Genomic DNA, 20,055 nt, shown 5'->3' on the forward strand with positions numbered 1-20,055 from the left:
AAATTTCAACTTATATTAAATAATATTTATCAATATTAGTAATATTTAAATTTTGTTAATATTTATTTATAATTAATAGTAATAAATAATAATTAATATTAATGAGCTTTATAATTAGAAAAAGTGACAATAAGCTATCAAAACGCTACTCCAAGTAATGTTTCAATAAGTTAACTTATATGTGCATTCAAACATATACCATAGAAAATAAGCTGGCTTATTTCCGTCAAATAATGTCTTAATTTCAAAGGTTGTCTTCTTGAATTTTCATCGTGTAGGTATCAAGTTTTCAATCGTGATGTCATAACTTTTTATTTGCATCTCGAATTAAAATGTTAAATTCTTTAAATTTAGAGTACTCTAAAAAAATATTACCATAAAAGAGTAATAGTTCCTGTTATATTCTACCAATAAAAAAACTTGATGTTAAATGTTTATGAAAGAAAAATAGTATTTTAATAAATATATAAAAATATTTTAATAATATAAATAATACTGTGATTTTTAAACAGAGACCCCTGAAAATTAATTTTAATTAAAAAATATTATTTTAATGATAGTTATATATTATATTATATTTATTTTATTTCAACTACTTACGAAATAACTTAAAAAACGTTAGTGATTTAAATCGACATAAACCAAGCTTAAGATTTAGACAAGGCCACCATGGAGGTTCCAAGACCACATACACTGGCTTATGCCCAAGATAAAGATTTACACGTGGCAGCAACCCATTTGAGATCTCCATAGGTTTTGGATAAGAATATGGATTACCCTTCAAGAAAACCACTTTCTCCTAACAAAACTAATACCTATCTATCACCTACACTTGTTTCTCACCATAACACAAATTCTCTAATCTTCCAAACGCAAATGGCATCCATGACAATGGCATCCTCATTCCTTGGTGGCTCCGCCGCTATTTCAGTCACCAAGCAACCCTCCACCACCACCACCAGCAGCCGCCGCGCAATGGTGGTGATGGCCAAGGCCTCAGTTGATCAGAAAGTTGTGGTGGCTGATCAAAAGGAGGGGAACAGCAGCAATGGGAGGAGGGACATGATGTTTGCGGTTGCAGCCGCGGCTGCATTTTCCGTGGCCAAAATTGCATTGGCCGATGAGGAGCCGAAGCGTGGGACCGAGGCCGCTAAGAAGAAGTACGCACAGGTGTGTGTCACGAATCCAACAGCTCGCATTTGCCGTTACTAGTCGCATCATCCGTGCGTACGACGACAAGTTGAATTTGCGCATCGAGCGTTTCTAGAATTGATGATGCTTTTGCTTATTTAATTTTACGGTGTCTCGAATGACAAATGTTTATTCTGCTCTCAAAATATTATTCGGTTTCTATATCATTAATTACTTCTATATATATCTCCAAATGTGCGAAATTTACCTTTTATATGACGGTTAACATAGCGATTAACGGGTTAATTTTACTCGGATGTTTGTTTTGAACTCATTATGGAGAGACTTGGAACTTACTCCGGTACAAAAAATACAGGATTATCATTGATGGGCAAATCTGTCGGTATTCCATCCGAAAGAACCATTCTCGACGGGCTTCTAACATTTAGAGACGGAAAATCCGTCGGCAAGGCATTGCTAAACCACGACAAATCCGATGGACAAATCCGTCGGTATATGTTGCTAACATTTTACCGTATAAAATGATGGTATGTGGAATATAGAGAGTACCGATGGAATAATGATGGATTACTGACGGTCACGCCATTTTTAATGAAATGTTTTAATTAGCTATTACCGACGACTTTCTGATGGCACTTTCCCGACAGATTACCGTCGAAAATTCATCAAAAACCCTTGTTTTTTTTTGAAAATTTTCGTATAATTTTCTATTTAACATGGATACAAAAACACCAATTGATATATATATAGAAGTCTGAAGACAATTATTATACAAAAATACCGATTCAAATTCAGTTAATAATGATTATTTTGTGACAACTTGTTGAAAAATGGCTATTTTGTTAATACAATACGTATAAAACGGCTATTTTGGTGATTTCCCTAATTACAGAGTAAATATAAGGAATGGAGGGAGATTGAAAAATCTATCAACAATAACGGTTGAAATATGTTTTGATTGATTCAACTTATAAGACTTTGTTACTACTAAAACATTATGAAATTAAAACTATAAATATTGAACGATAAAAGGCAGCAACAGGTTTTCCAACAAGACTTACAAGAAGCTCTAGGAAACTCTAAATAGTCGTTTAAACATATTAGGGGCATATGGCAATGAAAGAAAGGTTGAGTTTCAGTGACAAAGAAAGTTACAGTGAGAAACGTAAGAACAGATCACCACCTTAGATCAATCTTGATTGAATGTCAAAACTACTTAGGTGCATTTGAATATACCAATACTAAAATTTGAACCTAGTTAACCTTTGTTTATATGATAGATGTGCTAATCCAATGCGACGAATCTAGTCCTTCGAGAGAGAAAATTGACATTGGCCCAAACTAGCCCGATAAATTTAAGAAATGGATTAATTGGGCTTTTTTTCCACTCTTCACGGAAACAACTACTCTATATAAATAAGCAAAGATATCACCATTTTATTATAGATTATATCTAAATATAACTCCAGATTGATAAATTCTAGTTAAATTGCACCACGTTCCGCAACGAACGAACGTACTAAATACGTATTGCGATGCCGTGAACGGTTTATTTCAAAGAGCAGAGGCAGCATAGAAGATGATCACAGTTTCACAAAGTTCTTGTCCTTCAAACTCTCCACAGTTTCCTTTATGCTTTGCTCAATGGGAATGTAATCAATTCCCAAGCTCTTTGCTTTTTCTTTCGAAACTTGGAACGTTGGAGCGAAAGGATTGTCATCGGCACACCTGCAAAAAGTTATTCAATGGAAGATAACGTATTTAGTCGAGACCACAAGCGTGTTATGTGTGTTGCAATTTCCGCAGGAGGTAGTATTTTTGCCCACGGGTCAATTATTTGGTCGATTCACATGTCCGTTTATATATAGCATGCTCGTATCGTGAGCATATTTCGCCTACGATGCGCCTTGTCAAAATTACCACTCTAGTTTTACACCAAAAAGACCAGATCAAACCAAACACACCCGGTATAAAGTGAAGAGGCTTACTTCTCTGGTAGTTGACAAGACGGGTAAAGCTTTCGCAGAATCGCTATCAACTCGGAATAGTGAACAACACGCTCCACCAAACAATATCTTCCGCTAGCCGAAGGGATCTCAAAAGCCTGGATGTGTGCATTTGCAACATCCTTAACGTTAACCCACCCGAGACTGGAATTTAGATACGTTTCTGACCCTGCAAGCGTCTTCGAAGTCAAACAGACGGATACACTTCTATCTTTTGTTAAGAAACTAGTGTGTATACACACACACACATATATATATATATATATATATATATATATAGCTGAACACAATAAGATCATACCATTTAATAGTCTTGCAATTGCTTCAGCACTAGTGTTAAGATTTGATTGTAATAGAGTACCAATCACCATTGCAGGGTTTATGGTGACTATATCCATCCCCTTTTCTTTCGCAAATTTCCAAGCAGCCTCCTCAGCCAAAGTTTTTGATAGCACATACCACAACTTGAAGTAACAACAGTTAAAGGCAATAGAACCAAACTCGAAAGCAAGGGATGAAAACAATGATCGCTACAACAAAATGGGTCTTTCAAGACACCTTAACGGAAGTCCTAATAGATACGTGACCAGATAAGTTCTATCAATGAAGTTGGACAACCTGACATGACACAAAAAAGTAAATTGTCCTACTTCTAAAAAGTGTTGATCTTCGCCCTTTTAGAACACTTTCCAAGTGTCCTAATAGCACAAAGTTCCATTAAGTAGTCTATTAACGTTATCGTACTAAAAGAGCCACTTTATTATAGTAGATATGTCGATGAGAAAAAAGTCTGAATGGGGTTCATATGCTCACTTTCATTTCCTTGCAAAGATCTGGATCAGAAAACCAAGTCTCATCAACTACAGTTTCAGGAGTCTTAGGTCTCCCAGTAGCCTCAACTGCAGCCATGGAGGATGTTACAACCACTCGTTTCACCGACGAAGCTTTTGAACAAGAAGCAAGAACATTGAGTGTTCCCTTCAATGCAGGTTCAATTAACTCTGTCTGAAGCAAACAGTCAAACATCTGGGTGTCAGTAAAAAGCATTAAAAAACTTATTAACGGGCTGTTTGGTTGGTTTTTCATTACGTCTGTATGGATAAAGTTATCTTAGTAGGTTAATCCGTTTGTATGGATTGAGAAGATTTTCATTTGAAAGAATTTTTCTCATAGATGGAAGGAGCATGTTTTAAAGAGTAGTAGGTTTGAAAAAACTTGGCTTTCTAGATAAAAAAAAAGCCTAAAAACTTACTAAATAAGTCATTTTTTATATCATTAAGTCACTTTCAACCGAATGGAATAAATTTTGAGTTAGTAAAGGTTATTAAGCTAGTAAGAAAGTGTGAAAAAAACCTGGGGATCAGTGACTGCAGTGAAAAAAGGAGATGCTGTATGGAAGACACCATCACAGCCATCAACTGCATCATCAAATGAACCATCTTGAAGAAGGTCTGCTTTGAATAAGTGAAGCCTTTCCTTAGCTCCATCAAGTTTCAGCAAATGGTCTGTTTTTGTTGGATTATCTGAAGGAATCCAGAATACAGATCATAACCATGGTTTTTCTGACACAGATCATCCTCTCATTTGATCATATAAAGCTATTAAAATAAGTTCAAAAGAGGGATGGAAACTGACTAGGGTAGCGCACGGAGGCTTTGACGGAGTATCCTCGCTCCAGCAAAAGCTTGACGAGACACGAAGCAATGTAGCCTGAACCTCCGGTTACACAGACCGTCTTTCCGGCACCGCTCATTTTCTCCGGTACTATTACTCATCGCTCCGTTGTCCCTTTTTTTATTATTTGTACTGGATGAGAATTACAGCAGTTGGAATCATTTGTTTATGTGGTTCATACTCGTCCATCCCCACCGACGTTTTGGTTACCAATAATCAACATGCCTTATCTTCAAATTCTGGATTTTTAAACATGGTATTTATTAGAAAAGTGTGGACATGTGTTGCAACAACAACAAATTTCTGAATACATGTATGGGCAGTAGACGAGAAAAAGGGTTGATGGTATCCATAATCATCTGTTGGTTCTTAGGTTGGGGGACCATATATCACCCTGTCCCTACACCCATAGAAGATGGGTTTGGTATCAAGTGACATTACTAATTAGGATTTCAGTCTTGGGTTATGATGGAATGAGAAGATTGTGCTTGTAAAATGTTTGATTTTTAAGGTTTGATGTTCATATTTTATTAGATTGAAACCTCAATTTGTAATGTCAAGTGTTATTGAAGATGATAAGGTGTTAAATGTAGGGAAGGTGTTTGATGAAATGCCAAAGATAACTATTGTTTATTGGGAACTTCATATAATAATTTTTTCGATTAGATGCATGAAAGCTGTTTGATGAAATGCTCGAGTCACACTGTTGTTTTGATTCTCTTTGGCATGAAGCAAATTTATATTTTTTTTGCCACTCGGAACATTTATCAATCGATCCTTTTTCATTTATTACTTAATCTAGACAGAGGGTTAAAATGGTAATTTTGTTGTTGTCGTCGTCCGATGGTTGAATATGCCAATTTGGATGTTTATGTGAAACCAACATCAAGCAACATATATATAGAGAAGAACCACAAATTATTTATATGATCTAGAAGTTGAAATGATGTTGTAAGCTTGTATTTTTGTGCTTTATTATGATTTATTAGTTTGCTCCTATGCTTGCATTATTCGAACACATTGAATAATTAGCATTTAGCTTTTCGTGCTCATTCTGTTTTTAGGAATTTCTTCTCCTTCAAGCTCTCAATGGTTTCTTTGATGCCTTCTTCAAGAGGTGTATACTTAATCCCCAAGCATTTTGCTCTTTCTTTGGAGAACTGATACTTCACAATTGGAGCATCATCTTCACACCTGCAGCCATCCCAGTACCCAGTTTAGTAGTCTGATCATTTATCATGGTATCATATGCAGGAGATATAAGAATATTTTGGTGTTATATTTGTTACAAAATTTATGTCCATCTGCAATTTGGAAAGTACTTTGTTTGACTTTGTGAGAATATGAGAAATATCATTAACTAGATTGCTCTCCTAAATCCAAAAAGCTCCCTTTAGGAGATAAAAGGAGGTTCCAACGTTATCGAGAAAAAATGGTCAAAGTCTGTCCTATGTAGGCCCTGATACGCCCCCTCCAATGGAGGCTAGACAAAGACATTGTCCCAGAGTGTTGAGAGGGGGCTAGGCGAATATAGATTATCCTAGAGGGTCGAGTCCGGAGAGTGGTAGCCTTGGCTCTGACCATGTGAGAATATGTGGAATACCATTAGATTACTCTCCAAAAGAGCTCTTCAGTTGAGAAGGTCGTTCCAGCATATATTAAGGATAAATGATTCAAGTCTAACTGATGTGGGACTACATATTTCAAACTCAACCCTGTGATCGGTCCATTTTTATGAATCCAACATCAATTGATTCTCATCGTTTTTGTAGTTGTAGGTAATGAAGATAAAAATTCTTACGTGTTTGGAAGCTTGAACGAAGGATAAAGCTTGTGTAGTATCTGGACTAGTTCGGAAAAATGGACAACACTCTCAGCCATGCAGTATCTTCCACTAGCGGAAGGCGTCTCAAATGCCAAAATATGTGCGATTGCGACATCCGTGATGTGAACGCACCCAACAGTGATATTGCGGTATGTTGGTGCTGCATTTTAGTAAATATGTTAGTGAAATCACCCAACAAGAGTTTGCTTACTGGCAAAAAAAGGTTTGGGCTGGCTCTTCTTCAGGGCCCTATGGGATTAGTCGAGGTGCGCACAAGCCGGCCCAGACACCTATGGCTAACCAAAAAAAATTACCACGAAAACATGAAACAAAGGTCAAGGTTTAGAACTTTAGGTGAATGGGGCGAATGTATATGCATACCGTTGATCAAGCTAAAAATGGCACGGGCACTTGTGTTGAGGGTTGGCTGCAGTAGAGGTCCGATGACCATTGCAGGGTTGATGGTGACCATGTCCATGCCTTTCTCTTCTGCGTATTTCCATGCAGCTTCTTCAGCCAAAGTCTTCGAAAGTGGATACCACAGCTGGATACCCAACATCAAACCACAGATCATGCATCTTATGACCGAGAATATGTGGAACCCTGTTAGATTATCCTCTATTACAGTCCTAGCAAATTAAAGGAGGTTCTAACACATATAATGAGGACAAAGGGTCCAAATATAGCGGATGTGAGACTCTAACACACCCCTTCCAATTGAATTGGCTAGACAGTCGAGTCCCAAGGGTGGTAGATTTTGGCTTTCATACCATGTGAAAATATGTGAAGTTGCATTAGATTACTCTTCAAAAGAGCCCTTCAGGAGAGAAGAGAGGTTCCAACATATATTAAGGAGAAAGAGTCAAAGTCTAGCCAACGGACAATAACATATCTGCAAGTATTGCGATACGTGAAATAAGCTATAACACGTGTCATTCTTGTCTTAGTCGTGGATTTAAGAATATAGATCATGTACCTGTTATAATAAAGTGATTCAGAGGATTGGTAAAGAAAAACCCTGGTTAATTTGGACTTACAAAACAGTTAAGATACGATCATGCCCACCTTTGATTCCTTACAAATCCCTTGATCGGAAAACCAGCTTTCATCAACCACAACTTTTGGTGTCAATGGCGAACCATTGTACAAAACTGCAGCAACAGATGAAGTCAAAACCACCCTTTTGATTGATGGAACCTTAGAACATGAACTCAAAACGTTCAGTGTTCCCTTTACTGCAGGATCTATCAGCTCTTCCTAGATACATGAAACAGTACCACAAGAACTTCCATCACTACAAGAAAACAACTGATCTGGTTTCTTTATTTGGTTAGTATTCTCGTTTGAACCCCTCTCTCTCTCTCTCTCTCTCTATATATATATATATAAAGTAGCTGAATTGAGTGATGAAGGTTAAGCACCTGTGGATTATTGGTTGTAATGAAGAAGGGAGATGCAGTGTGAAAAACGCCATCGCAGCCTTGGACAACCGCATCAAATGAACCATCCATCAGTAAATCTGCTTGAAACAAGTGAAGCCTTTCCTTGGCTCCATCAAGTGCAAGCAAATGCTCAGTTTTCTTTGGGTCATCTGAATCAAAAACATAGAATGATCACTTATAAGAAACTAAATTACAATAACGCCAACTCAACTGACAAATAAATGCCAGACCTTGGGGCTCTTCCCCACAGGTATCCGGTTCCGCTAGGAATTTTCATGGCTGTTATTTTCAAGGGTCTCATAGGATTAGTCAAGAACATATAAATGTTATAACCAAAAAAAGGATATAGATATATATGTATATATATATATATATAGAGAGAGAGAGAGAGAGAGATGTAGGGAGTATAACTGAGGTCACGAACGGTGGCGTTGACGGTGTAGCCACGGTGGAGCAGGAGCTTAACAAGCCATGAAGCTATGTAACCTGAAGCTCCTGTGACACAGACAGTCTTCCCTTCCTCCTGGCTGCTCATTCTTGTGTTTTTTGCCTCACACTAGTATTTTTGGATTTCTTTATAAGGGTGCAGTGTGTATTTAGTTCTATGTTGGATCGGGTCCGTTTCACATTATCAATTTTTGTTATGAGTTACGTTTCGATGAGTCTGATACCATAGTTGTAGAAAAAAATGGTATTTTTGGGAGTAGTTTTGTGTTGATGGTGAACATATATATGGTTAATTTCTTTAAAAGGAAAGTATAGTTGTCGCATGCAACTGTTTTATGAACAACATCATTGTATTTATTGATGAATTAAGTACACACGTTTGTAAACTAGTGGCCCTTTCTAACGCGGGTTATTTAGTTAAATGACTTTAAATGAGTTTCAATTCAAAGCATGCATGTCTTTAAAGATATTACTCTGTAACCTTCAACTGATATGACTTTGATGTTAAAAAAAAACATAATAAATTTATGACCCTTTAATTAATTATTACATTCTAATGAATACGAAACCATTTTCTTAATTTTAAAAGATGAGGAGTTCGTTGATTTAATTAAATCTACTACAAATTTTATATAAATAGATTTAATTAATACAATTCACATTGACCAACCTTTACATAAATGGATAAAAATTGCTCACCACCAGTGTGGTGGATCCAGGAAATTGATGGGGTGGGGGTACGTTGGATGAGACTTGGGGGAGGGAAGCATATGGTCATATGGGATTGGAGGAAAACCATGTAAGACGAAAGTGAAAATAGAAAATTTAAGCTAGTCAACAAAGGTTTTTGGTTTTTGACTGAGGCCTTTCCCCCTAGTGCTTAAATGCTAGTTCTGCCCCTGTACACAGGGTGTGATTAGGGCAAAAGGGGATGGGCATCGATGCGCTTTCGGAAGGTAAGGGTGTATTGGGAGAAATGACAAATCCCCAACCTCCGATGAAGCAGTTAGGCCGAGGAGTTGGGAAAAGATTTTTTATTTCACTTTGTTACTGTAGAGGTGAATGTAGGCACTCGTACTTCCCTCCCTTTATATCGTAGGTCCGTCCCTTGGATCCACTCAAAGGACGTGGGGATACGTCGTGGATATTCAGTAACTAAGCGTGACTATTGATATAATTAACATCGTATTTAGAAGAAAGCGAACATTAGAAGGAAGCGAACCATTTTTCCATCCATCTATTTTGTGGTCATATAAAGGATATACCCACAAACATCATTCCAGTTTCTTAAAGGTCAAGAATTCAACGTTATTGGGTTGTTCTCGCGTTCTCGCAAATCATATGGGTTCTCGTTTGAACCTTCACACACACGCATATATATATATATATATATATATATATATATATATATATATAATAATAGATAGTTGTAAATAAGATGGAAGTCAAATGATAGCATACCACCAAGCATTAGTGTTATGGAGTAGGTAAAGAGTCATAATCTTTGTGAAACCACCATGTAAAGTTTCCATCAATGCATTCACTACTAACACTTCCATTTAATAAATGGAAATTTTGTGCAATAAATCCACATTTTAAGGTGGTTAGGGCATTTCTAGGCATCAACATTCTTATTTATTTATTTATTAAAATGATGTCATTTTTAGTGCAAATCATTATTCATCTTTAATCATTACCTGCTACTAGTTTATGCTTAACAAAATATTATAAATATATTTCTTTTTATACCAATTTTTTTAATAAAAATGGTGTAAATTAAAGCTTGGGGTTTTTTTATTTTTTTTTATTTTTAAAGGTTATCGGTTTGAATCTTACAAAATTATTTGGTATTTTCCTGTCTGTTCTCCAGGACTCCTAAGATTACGGGTGTGTAAAACTTAAACGGTCTGAAAACCTGAAACGAAAGAAATAAGGAGGTTGTGTAAAAATCAAATGCCCCAAAATTTGAAACACGACTTTTGTGGGACATTTGAGTTTGAGATGGGTTTATTTTTGGCCACTAGACCCGTTCGAAAATCAGAAATGTATAAATTTATTATTTTTAAATATATATATTCATTTTATCTAATTATCTTTTAAAAAAGTATTATGTAATTTTGTATCATCTCAATACATTTAAAAAAACCTTTTATATAGAATACCGATACTTACAATTTCATCGGTGGAAAAGAATGACAAAATCTTTTCTATCTTCTTATTTAGATTTTACAAAATTCTTTATAGTTGTAGTTTAATTATCGTTTTCTTTAGTTCATAGAATAATATAAAACATCTATTAGAGCAAAAAAAAAATTATTTTATCTATTTTAATAATTACTAGAAGTGTACTCGCGCAATACAGCGAGATAAATGTCTATCTTCATGTTTAGTTTTTATTCTTTATCTCTATCGATATAATACGATTTCATGTGGTTTTCAGAAATCGATGATGTTTTTATTTTTAAATGAAATATAAATTTGAAGATAACATAAAATTTTGAAAAAAATAAACCGATATTAGTGTCATATTAACTATTTAATAGTTCTCATTTCTCTGGTATAACTTCTTTAATTCAATTTTTTTTTATAATTCAATTTAGATTTAATAACAAAATAATTTATTTTTGTTTTAATAATATAATTTTTTATAAAGTTAATAATTAAACATTTTGTTAGAACTCAATATTTATCTTAATTATATTTTAGATTTTCTATGTTTAAAATGAATGTTTATCATGTATTTGATTATGTTTATCTACAGTTAGTTATACGAATTTAAAAATGAAACTTTAATAAGTTGTATTTACGTAAAATTACTTGTACTCTTGAATTTTAAGTAATATGCATCAATAAACAACTAGTTGTGCACCCGCGCAATGCGATGGGAGCCATGAATTTTAACGATTTTGAAGTTCCACTGGTTTTATAAGATTAGATTTAACAATGATATAAGTTACACTTGGTCTTTACATATTAATACAATTTGAATAAATAAGAGTTATGGTTCCAATTACAAACTATCGATGAAAAAAAATTGTATGACAGTTTAAAATCCAATATATTTAAACGACTCCACAAATGTATTCGATTTACACCAAGAGCAAAGAACCAAGAAACTTGAGTTTTAAGATAAACACTCAAAACCAATAAAGAAAACTACAAATTTGACAGATCATAAGCCATGAAAAGACAAAAAAAGATGGGTTTTAGAATGAAATTTCAACTGCTTACCCTCTTTCTTGTCAAGAAACTCATATTAAGATTGAATTAATACATGTATATATATATATTTCAAAAAACCCAAGAACATATTAATTCAAAACATATTATACAGTGCAATTTGGACAGCCTAACCCCAAAACATATAGTATATATATAACTATAAAAGTATAAATCGTAAATATTAAAAATAATTTTTCATAGTATATATAATATATAATAATATAATTAAGTCAAAAACTATTCAATATTGAACTCATTTCGAAGGTATTAACGAGACGATTATAATCGTGTAACTTGTTAAAATAAAAATGTATTTTTTAAACATGTTTTAATTGATATACGATTATGTATGTTAATTTGATAAATGTTTAAAATGAAACATTTAAAAGTAAAGGACATAAAGTAAATTAATTAATTAATTATAGGAGTATAAAGTGTAAATTTAAAATTATAATTTTAAAAAAATCGGTTGTGAGAGGTTGAGTGTATGTGAGAGGGTGAAAAAATGAGTATAAATAGTATTTTGGTCATTTAATATTTTAAGACTTTAAGACTTTTGTTAAATTTGCTTAATAAGATAATATAGATACTTCATGCATAAAAAATAGTTTTTAAAAGTTTTTATTAAATGCTTTATAATATAGCATAGATATGTAAAATATAGTTATTAATTATTAATATAAAAATATTAACAAAGAGATGTGATGACTTTACCTAAATATAAGTAGGTTTTAGGTTCATCCTAGACCTTTTGCTCACTGCAGCTGCTAGTGAGTCAAAAAATACCTCCTTATATTAGTGTCTTTGCAGATGAGTTTCATGAGGGACTAAGTGAAATTATCAGTAATCAACTTTAATCTAAACTATAGATAAACAATTTAATATTTCGTGATAACTAAACAAGCATCATACATTTATATATATATATATAGAGAGAGAGAGAGAGAGAGAGAGAGAGAGAGGTTGGTTATTATACAACCCTTATCATTTGTGCAACAAATACAACTCAATCTCAACCGTTCATTTCATTTGATTAATATGTGATTTTATAGAGGTTTTGATTATTTCCTAATATAAAGTATTAATCATAATTAATGAACCGTATTCATCTTCCATAAATATTTAAATCATAATAAATGAACTCTAATCATTTCCATATATATTTCAATTTATTGGGTTGCATTGGTTGTACAAATACGATAGGTTGTATTTGAAATAAACCTTATATATATATATATATATATATATATATTTATCAATCAATACCTTCAAAGAAAATTATGAAAATTACATAAATTGATAATATAAAAACATTAGAAATAATTATAAGTGTTCAAATTATTGGGCTCGTTCATGTTTCATAACCTGGACTTTAGATCAGCTTCAATCTTAGGCTGTTCAAAAAAAAACTATGGGATTAAATCAATCAGTCGAATCAAATTAAACCAGACCGTTTTTTGAAATTTAAGCAGCTTGATGGTCCGGCCCAATCTGAAAAATTATCAAATTGTTCCGTCCGGTTCGATATATAGTTTGAACGTTTTTTGAGCAGTTTAGACCAAACCGACCATCAAAATAAACATATATTAATTATATTTGGTTTTGATGTTGTATGCTCAATTTTTATGACCCAATAAAAAGATCCATCCAAAATATTAAGTTTTTACATTTTTGCTTTTCAATTGTTCGCGTTCTTTAAATTGGCAAAATTCCAAAATCTGTTAAAAATCAAAATCCAAAATCTCAAACCGTCTTTTGATTTACTCCATATTTGTCAAAAAAATCCGACTATTTTTGAGGATGCGTTTAATTTTCTCTTCAACTTTCCAATGTTCTTTTAATTTTGGATCAAAATAGATGTTTTTTTTATAATTTGATATAATTTTTTATAATAATGTTGCACCGATAAAATATTCATTTTAAAGATAGACGTCACGTTTCTTTTAGTTTAAAGCAATTCAATCTGTCTCAACTAATTCGGTCACACCATCTTTTTGTGGTCCCATTTGATCAATATGGTCGCGATTTGATTTGAAAATTTTCTAAATATAATTACGATTTGATTTATGATTTAGAGATTGAACCATTCAAGCAAACAACTAAGGGGGTGTTTGAGATTGCTTATCAAAACTGTTTTTTAACTTATTTTAGTCTGGCATCGGAGATAAGCTGTTTTTTAATGTTTGGGTAAGGAAAAAAAACTACTTATACCAGTGTCAAACCGGTAATAAACAGTTTTTGATAAGTTAATTCTTCTTGACTTATGAAAAACTGTTTATTACCAGTTTAACATTTTAACCTTGTTTTATTAATGTTTGTTAATTATTAATCTTATTGATAAAAAGTTTTGTCAAAAATATTATTATAAATGATGAAAAATAAATTTTTACATGTTAAAAAATCAAATAAGTTAATAATCAAAAATATTATTATATGGAAGACTGTCATTTTTGGTCATTTTACATATGTAAGCAAAATTTGTCAAACACTAAAAAACAACTTATCAGCTTATTGCTTTTTGGTACCGCTATAAGCTAATCCAAACACTTTTTACAACTCCGATTTAATACCACATAAGTTAATAAACACTTTTTTACAAAAAAAAACATAAGTTGTTTTAAATAAACAATCCCAAACACCCTCTGATTTAATGTAAAATTTCTTAAAGTTTGTTTAGATGATAGATGTATAAAATTTTAATAATATAATTAATATTAAAAAAATAAGTATTTAATTTTTATTTTATATTGTCTCAATTTTTTTGACTCATAACATGAGTTTTGTGTGGACGAATTATGAACCATTGACCCTACCAAGTTTTCCACAAGCACATTCGAACCTAAGCTTTTTGGGATGGTCTTCTCGGTCAACCGCACTTTGGGATTTTTTATTAAAATATATTCCAGTTTTTTTCATTAAAACAATGCTTCATGCTTTGCTATTTTTAATTTTAAACGAATGGTTTAAATGAGAACATCTTTATTTTATGAAAATACGAGAACATTTTTTACTATAGACAATCACATGTGATACTATTATTTCATCACCTATGATACATATGTGATACTAAATCAAAGACGCGAACGATTTTCGATGTGATCTTGGTTGCGGGTCAAGTCGTCCTTACACCACTAAGCTCCCTCACAAGTATTATCACATGTGATAAGGATGTTGTTGATATGATAGTATAATTCATCAAGACCATCACATGTGATGCTAAATCATAAACACAGACAACCTTTGGTGCGGCCTAAGTCGTAGAACACGTCGTCCGCACATCACAGAGTCCTCTCACGCATATTATTACATGTGATAAGAATGTTCTCTTGTTCTCGAAAAATAGAGGTGTTCTCGTTTGAACCTCCACCTATATACATACACACACATATACATATATATATATATATATATATATATATATATGACACGTGTCATCTTTTGGTAAGATGGTTATCTTGTTTTCCTGCCTAAAGACGTATCTAGACACAATTTACATTATCAGTTCAATTAGACTCATTTGAACGTATCTAAGCATTTACATTAACAGTTCAATTAGACTCATTTGATCGATATGTGTCCTCTTATTCAATCAATCCCACTAATTTAGAATCAATTGATTTTATTCTTGGGTTAATTAATTCGTGTGGTAACTGATTCCCAAAAAAATGGTGTTTTACTTCAGATTTATTTTTCATATTACTTCAGAGTTATTCTTCAGGGTTATACTTTAGAGCTATTCTTTAGAGTTTTACTTCAGAGTTATATTCAAAATTATACTTCAGAGTTATTATTCAGAGTTATACTTCAGAGTTATTCTTTAGAGTTTTACTTCAGAGCTATTCTTTAGAGTTTTATTTCAGAGTTATTCTTCAGAGTTATTCTTCAAAGTTATACTTCAGAGTTATTATTCAGAGTTTTACTTCAGAGTTATTATTCAGAGTTTTACTTCAGAGTTATTATTCAGAGTTTTACTTCAGAATTATTATTCAGAGTTATTTCAAGAGTAAAAGTCTGAAGTAGCATCGTACTTTCAATGATCATTTATATATATGTAAGATAAGTTTTTTGACATGATTTAATTTTTTAAAATTACCCTGTATAAGGGGCTGTTTGGCAATTGCTGAATAGTTTGGTGCAAAATGATTAAGTGGTCAGAATGATTAAGAGGCTCTCATTATGTAGTGCAAAATGAAATATAATTATTTGGTAATTGCGTACAATGAAATTAGGGCTCTTAATGGTTAAGGGAGATCCATGATACAAAATCATTCAGATGGTTTTAGAACCATTAAGAGGCAGACTTTTTTTTTGTCAAACAAGATTCACTTCTTAACAATTCAGATGTTGTCTTTTAATGGAACTATTAAGGTAAAAAAAAACCGGTTCCAACATTGTATAAATAAATAACCTGTTGACGCAAACCCTTGACCGAATACTGTAGTCTCATAATTTCATCTTCACCAAAAACCTTCATCTCTCTCTCATGGCGGTGGCCTCTCTAAATCCATCATCTTTCCATCACCCTAAACACCTTCACCACCGTCCTTCCAATTCCAACCATCTCTTCCATAAAACCCTAAACCTCCATTTTCAAACCAAACCCATCTCACCCACCTCCATAACTACTACTTCCTCTTCTCTTCCAACCCTAAATTCAAAAACCCACATCCAAAACCATCAAGAACATGAAGATTTACAGGAACATGATCCACCTCTTCGTCAAATTTGGAAAGAAATCCAAGGATCCGACGACTGGAATGGTCTTTTAAACCCCATAAACTCCCACCTCCGCCGTGAAATCATTCGCTACGGTGAGTTCGCCCAAGCCTGCTACGACTCGTTCGACTTCGACCCACGATCCAAATACTGTGGAACTTGTAAATATACGGGTACGCATTTCTTCGAAAAGCTTGAAATGGGTGATCGTGGATACCATATTAGCAGGTACTTGTATGCCACTTCCAATATCAATCTTCCAAATTTCTTCCAAAGATCCAAGTTATCGAGTGTTTGGAGTCAACATGCGAACTGGATGGGGTATGTGGCGGTTGCCACCGATGAAGATGAGGTCCAGCGACTTGGCCGGCGAGATATCGTCATCGCATGGCGAGGAACCGTCACGTATCTTGAATGGATTCATGACCTGAAGGATATCTTGCATCCGGCTCATTTCAGCGATGATCCTTCGATCAAGATCGAATCAGGGTTCTTCGATTTGTACACGACTAAAGAACAGGCATGCCATTATTGCTCGTTTTCGGCTCGCGAACAAATACTTTCAGAGATCAAGAGAATTAAAGAGAGGTAACGAAATCATTTGTAAAATGACAATAAAACTTGACAACAATTATTAAATTCATTGTGAGAAGTTCGGAACTTAATTTTAAATACAACTTCTTTTCAACAGGTACGAAGGTGAAGAGCTCAGTATCACGATCACAGGACACAGTCTCGGGGCAGCACTCGCGCTATTAAGCGCTTACGACATTGCAGAGATGAGATTAAACTATACAAACACCGGTAACAAGATCCCGATCACGGTCTTCTCGTTCTCCGGCCCAAGAGTCGGTAACTTGAAGTTCAAGGAACGTTGTGATAAGCTTGGGATCAAGGTTTTACGGGTGGTTAATGTACACGATAAGGTTCCGAAAGTGCCCGGAATCTTTGCTAACGAGAAAACAAAACACCAGAAGTACATCGAAGAAAAGATTTTGTTTCCATGGAGCTACGCTCATGTGGGAGTGGAGTTGGAATTGGATCATAACGATTCACCATTTTTGAAACGAACGAATGATATCAGCTGTGCTCATAATTTGGAAGCTTTATTGCATTTGGTGGATGGTTATGGTGGTGATGGTGGTGGTGGAGGGTTTTGTTCTGCAGCTAAGAGGGATATTGCACTAGTGAATAAGAGTTGTGATTTCTTGAAGGATGAGTATGGGGTGCCGGCGTACTGGCGGCAGGATGAGAATAAGGGGATGGTGAGGGGTGGCGATGGGCGGTGGGTGTTGCCGGAGCGGCCGCGGCTGGATTCGCATCCACCGGACACGGCGTACCATCTAGAACAAGTTCTCAAGTTTGCCACCAAATCTACTTTGAATGCACTTTGATTATGCACGTGGTTAATTAATAATTAATTATTATATGGTAATTGTATAAATTATTAAATAATTGTATGATTTTGTAGCATAAAATATGTTGGTAAAGATTATGAATAGGCATGGGAGTGTCCCCCAACCCAGGCCCGTTAAATTGGGACGAGGATTCCTGTTTAGTAACTTGGTTTAAAATTTAAAATTGTTGTTTTGTTGGATGTTAGTACGTAATATTTTGATGTCAAGTCAAAATATAATTACTCAGTGTGATTTTTTTTTGTATTAAATTAAATTTCTTTTGATTTTAGGTTTATTGAAAATTTGTGAAATTTGGATATTAGAAAATACAAACATCAACCAAAAAGTCAAAAAAATTTCTCGAAAGCAACTAAAAAGGTCGTCGACCATCCACCAAAAACTTAAAATATCTTGAAATCACCCAAAAAAATTTAAAAATTCTCGAAATGATGGAATTCGACTGAAAAATACATCGAGCGACTTTATGGGTCCTTAGTCCACTTTAAAGGTGCACACACTCTGCAAAAATCATGGGTCCACCCTTGATTAAAACACTAAAGATACCTCTATATCTACATGAATTGGCTTTTGTTGAGAAAGAGAGTTAAGTTGAGAAGTGTAAGAAGGAATCTCCACACATGGATGCACATTATGATAAGATTCATCGAGATGCACCGGATCAATCACCTTATCAAGCATGATTCATGGATGGGTTTGAAATTAAAGGTGATCAAGGGTCTTGATCTCCTATATTTCTCATCTTAACTCTCATCCCCACACGATCCTTCGCCATATCTACATATACCCTAAATTGGTTGGGTTCCTGTGATAAGAGAAATTATGGTAAGAAGCGTAAAAAAAGATCTTCACCCTTAAACCAATCCTAATTGAATGTCAACACAAATGAGGTGCACCGAGATGCATCATGGATATATTCATATTTTAATGGTTTTTATAACGGTTGTGGGTAGGGGTGCTCATGGGTTGAGTTGATTGGGTTGAAGACATTTGAACAACTCAACCCAACTCAAACCAAAGTGCAACCTAACCCAACCCAAACCGTACGGGCTGGTCAGGTTAGTCAGGTTGATACTTTGATATAAAAATATATTATCCTAACCTTTAATACGTATTTCAATACGTTATTTCTCTACTCATACTTTTTTTTTATCATCAACCATTTGATATAACTTATTCATACTTCTTAAATCTTACGTATATCACATTCAATTAATTTTCTCAATTTACATATATAGGTTCACAGTTACTGAACATATATATGAATGAATTATATAAAGATGGAGAACAAATTGAAAATATGCGTATATAAAGAGTATATATGATAGTGTAGTTGTCTAATATACATATTAATATAAACTCAACAATCATATTAAATCCAAGAAGTAAAAGAACATCAAGTTGGGTTGGGTTAGGTTGAGTTCAAATAATAGTAACTCAATATCAAATCATATCTACGGTTTGAAAATTTTACAATTTAATTAGACATTGAGTTACTTCAGGTTAAATTAATTTACATTGGGTTGGACTGGGTTGATCGGATTAATCAGATTCGTCGAGTTTTTAAGCAATCCTAGTTATGGGTTGAGCAGAGACATGGGTTGTGCTTTATAAATTTAAAATGGAGTGAGGGACCATGTTTTATTTAAATGGCCGTTTGTTTGATTTCAGTTTAATGAGGTTGATGGACAATTAACTTCATTAATTATATTATAGTAAATTTTTAATTTTAACTTAATAATAAGAGATGGACTTAACATAATAAGTCACTCCATCCTATTTCAATGCATTAAGCTATAATTTTTCTTCTAAACCTATCCTTGTTTTAAAATTTTGAACCCAAGTCTCAGGGGTTGTTTGGGATTTGCTTATTTCAAACAACTTATATTTTTCTATATAAAATCTTATTAATTTATTATAAGTTAGAATGGTTTAACTTCTTCAAAAACTGCTTATTACCGGTTTGACATCAATATAAGTTGTTTATTCAAACACTCAGAAGTGCTTATTACTGGTGTCACACCAGAATACGTCTACTTCTTCCACTTTTTGTAGTGGTTCTTTTTTTTTTCGATGTATTTAATTCTTATAAGATTTTTTTATTAGATCTTTTCATTTAGTATCCATTTTGATTTTATAATTATAGATGACATGAA

General features: G+C 33.6%; 3 protein-coding genes across 3 annotated transcripts; 2 read left to right on the forward strand and 1 right to left on the reverse strand.

The window, feature by feature from the left end:
- The first annotated feature begins 837 nt into the window (after positions 1–837).
- On the forward strand, positions 838–1,382 carry LOC112521688 (photosystem II 5 kDa protein, chloroplastic). The gene has a single exon (XM_025130681.1). The coding sequence runs from the start codon at positions 877–879 to the stop codon at positions 1,210–1,212; it is 336 nt and encodes a 111-aa protein (XP_024986449.1). The 5' UTR covers positions 838–876; the 3' UTR covers positions 1,213–1,382.
- A 982-nt stretch (positions 1,383–2,364) lies between these two features.
- Positions 2,365–8,681, reverse strand: LOC112521044. The gene is made up of 12 exons (XM_025129673.1): positions 8,511–8,681; positions 8,079–8,248; positions 7,723–7,914; positions 7,039–7,201; positions 6,634–6,817; positions 5,884–6,026; positions 4,794–4,928; positions 4,512–4,681; positions 3,972–4,163; positions 3,460–3,622; positions 3,141–3,327; positions 2,365–2,880 (listed from the first exon to the last, which is right to left on the reverse strand). The coding sequence occupies exons 1-12, from the start codon at positions 8,632–8,634 to the stop codon at positions 2,736–2,738; spliced, it is 1,968 nt and encodes a 655-aa protein (XP_024985441.1). The 5' UTR covers positions 8,635–8,681; the 3' UTR covers positions 2,365–2,735.
- Positions 8,682–16,251: 7,570 nt separating this feature from the next.
- Positions 16,252–17,878, forward strand: LOC112521045 (phospholipase A1-Igamma3, chloroplastic). The gene is made up of 2 exons (XM_025129674.1): positions 16,252–17,072; positions 17,176–17,878. The coding sequence occupies exons 1-2, from the start codon at positions 16,252–16,254 to the stop codon at positions 17,876–17,878; spliced, it is 1,524 nt and encodes a 507-aa protein (XP_024985442.1).
- The last annotated feature ends 2,177 nt before the right edge of the window (positions 17,879–20,055 follow it).

Source organism: Cynara cardunculus (genome assembly GCF_001531365.2).
Source record: "Cynara cardunculus var. scolymus isolate 2C chromosome LG 11, CcrdV1, whole genome shotgun sequence".
In the NCBI taxonomy this organism is placed as follows: Eukaryota; Viridiplantae; Streptophyta; class Magnoliopsida; order Asterales; family Asteraceae; genus Cynara; species Cynara cardunculus.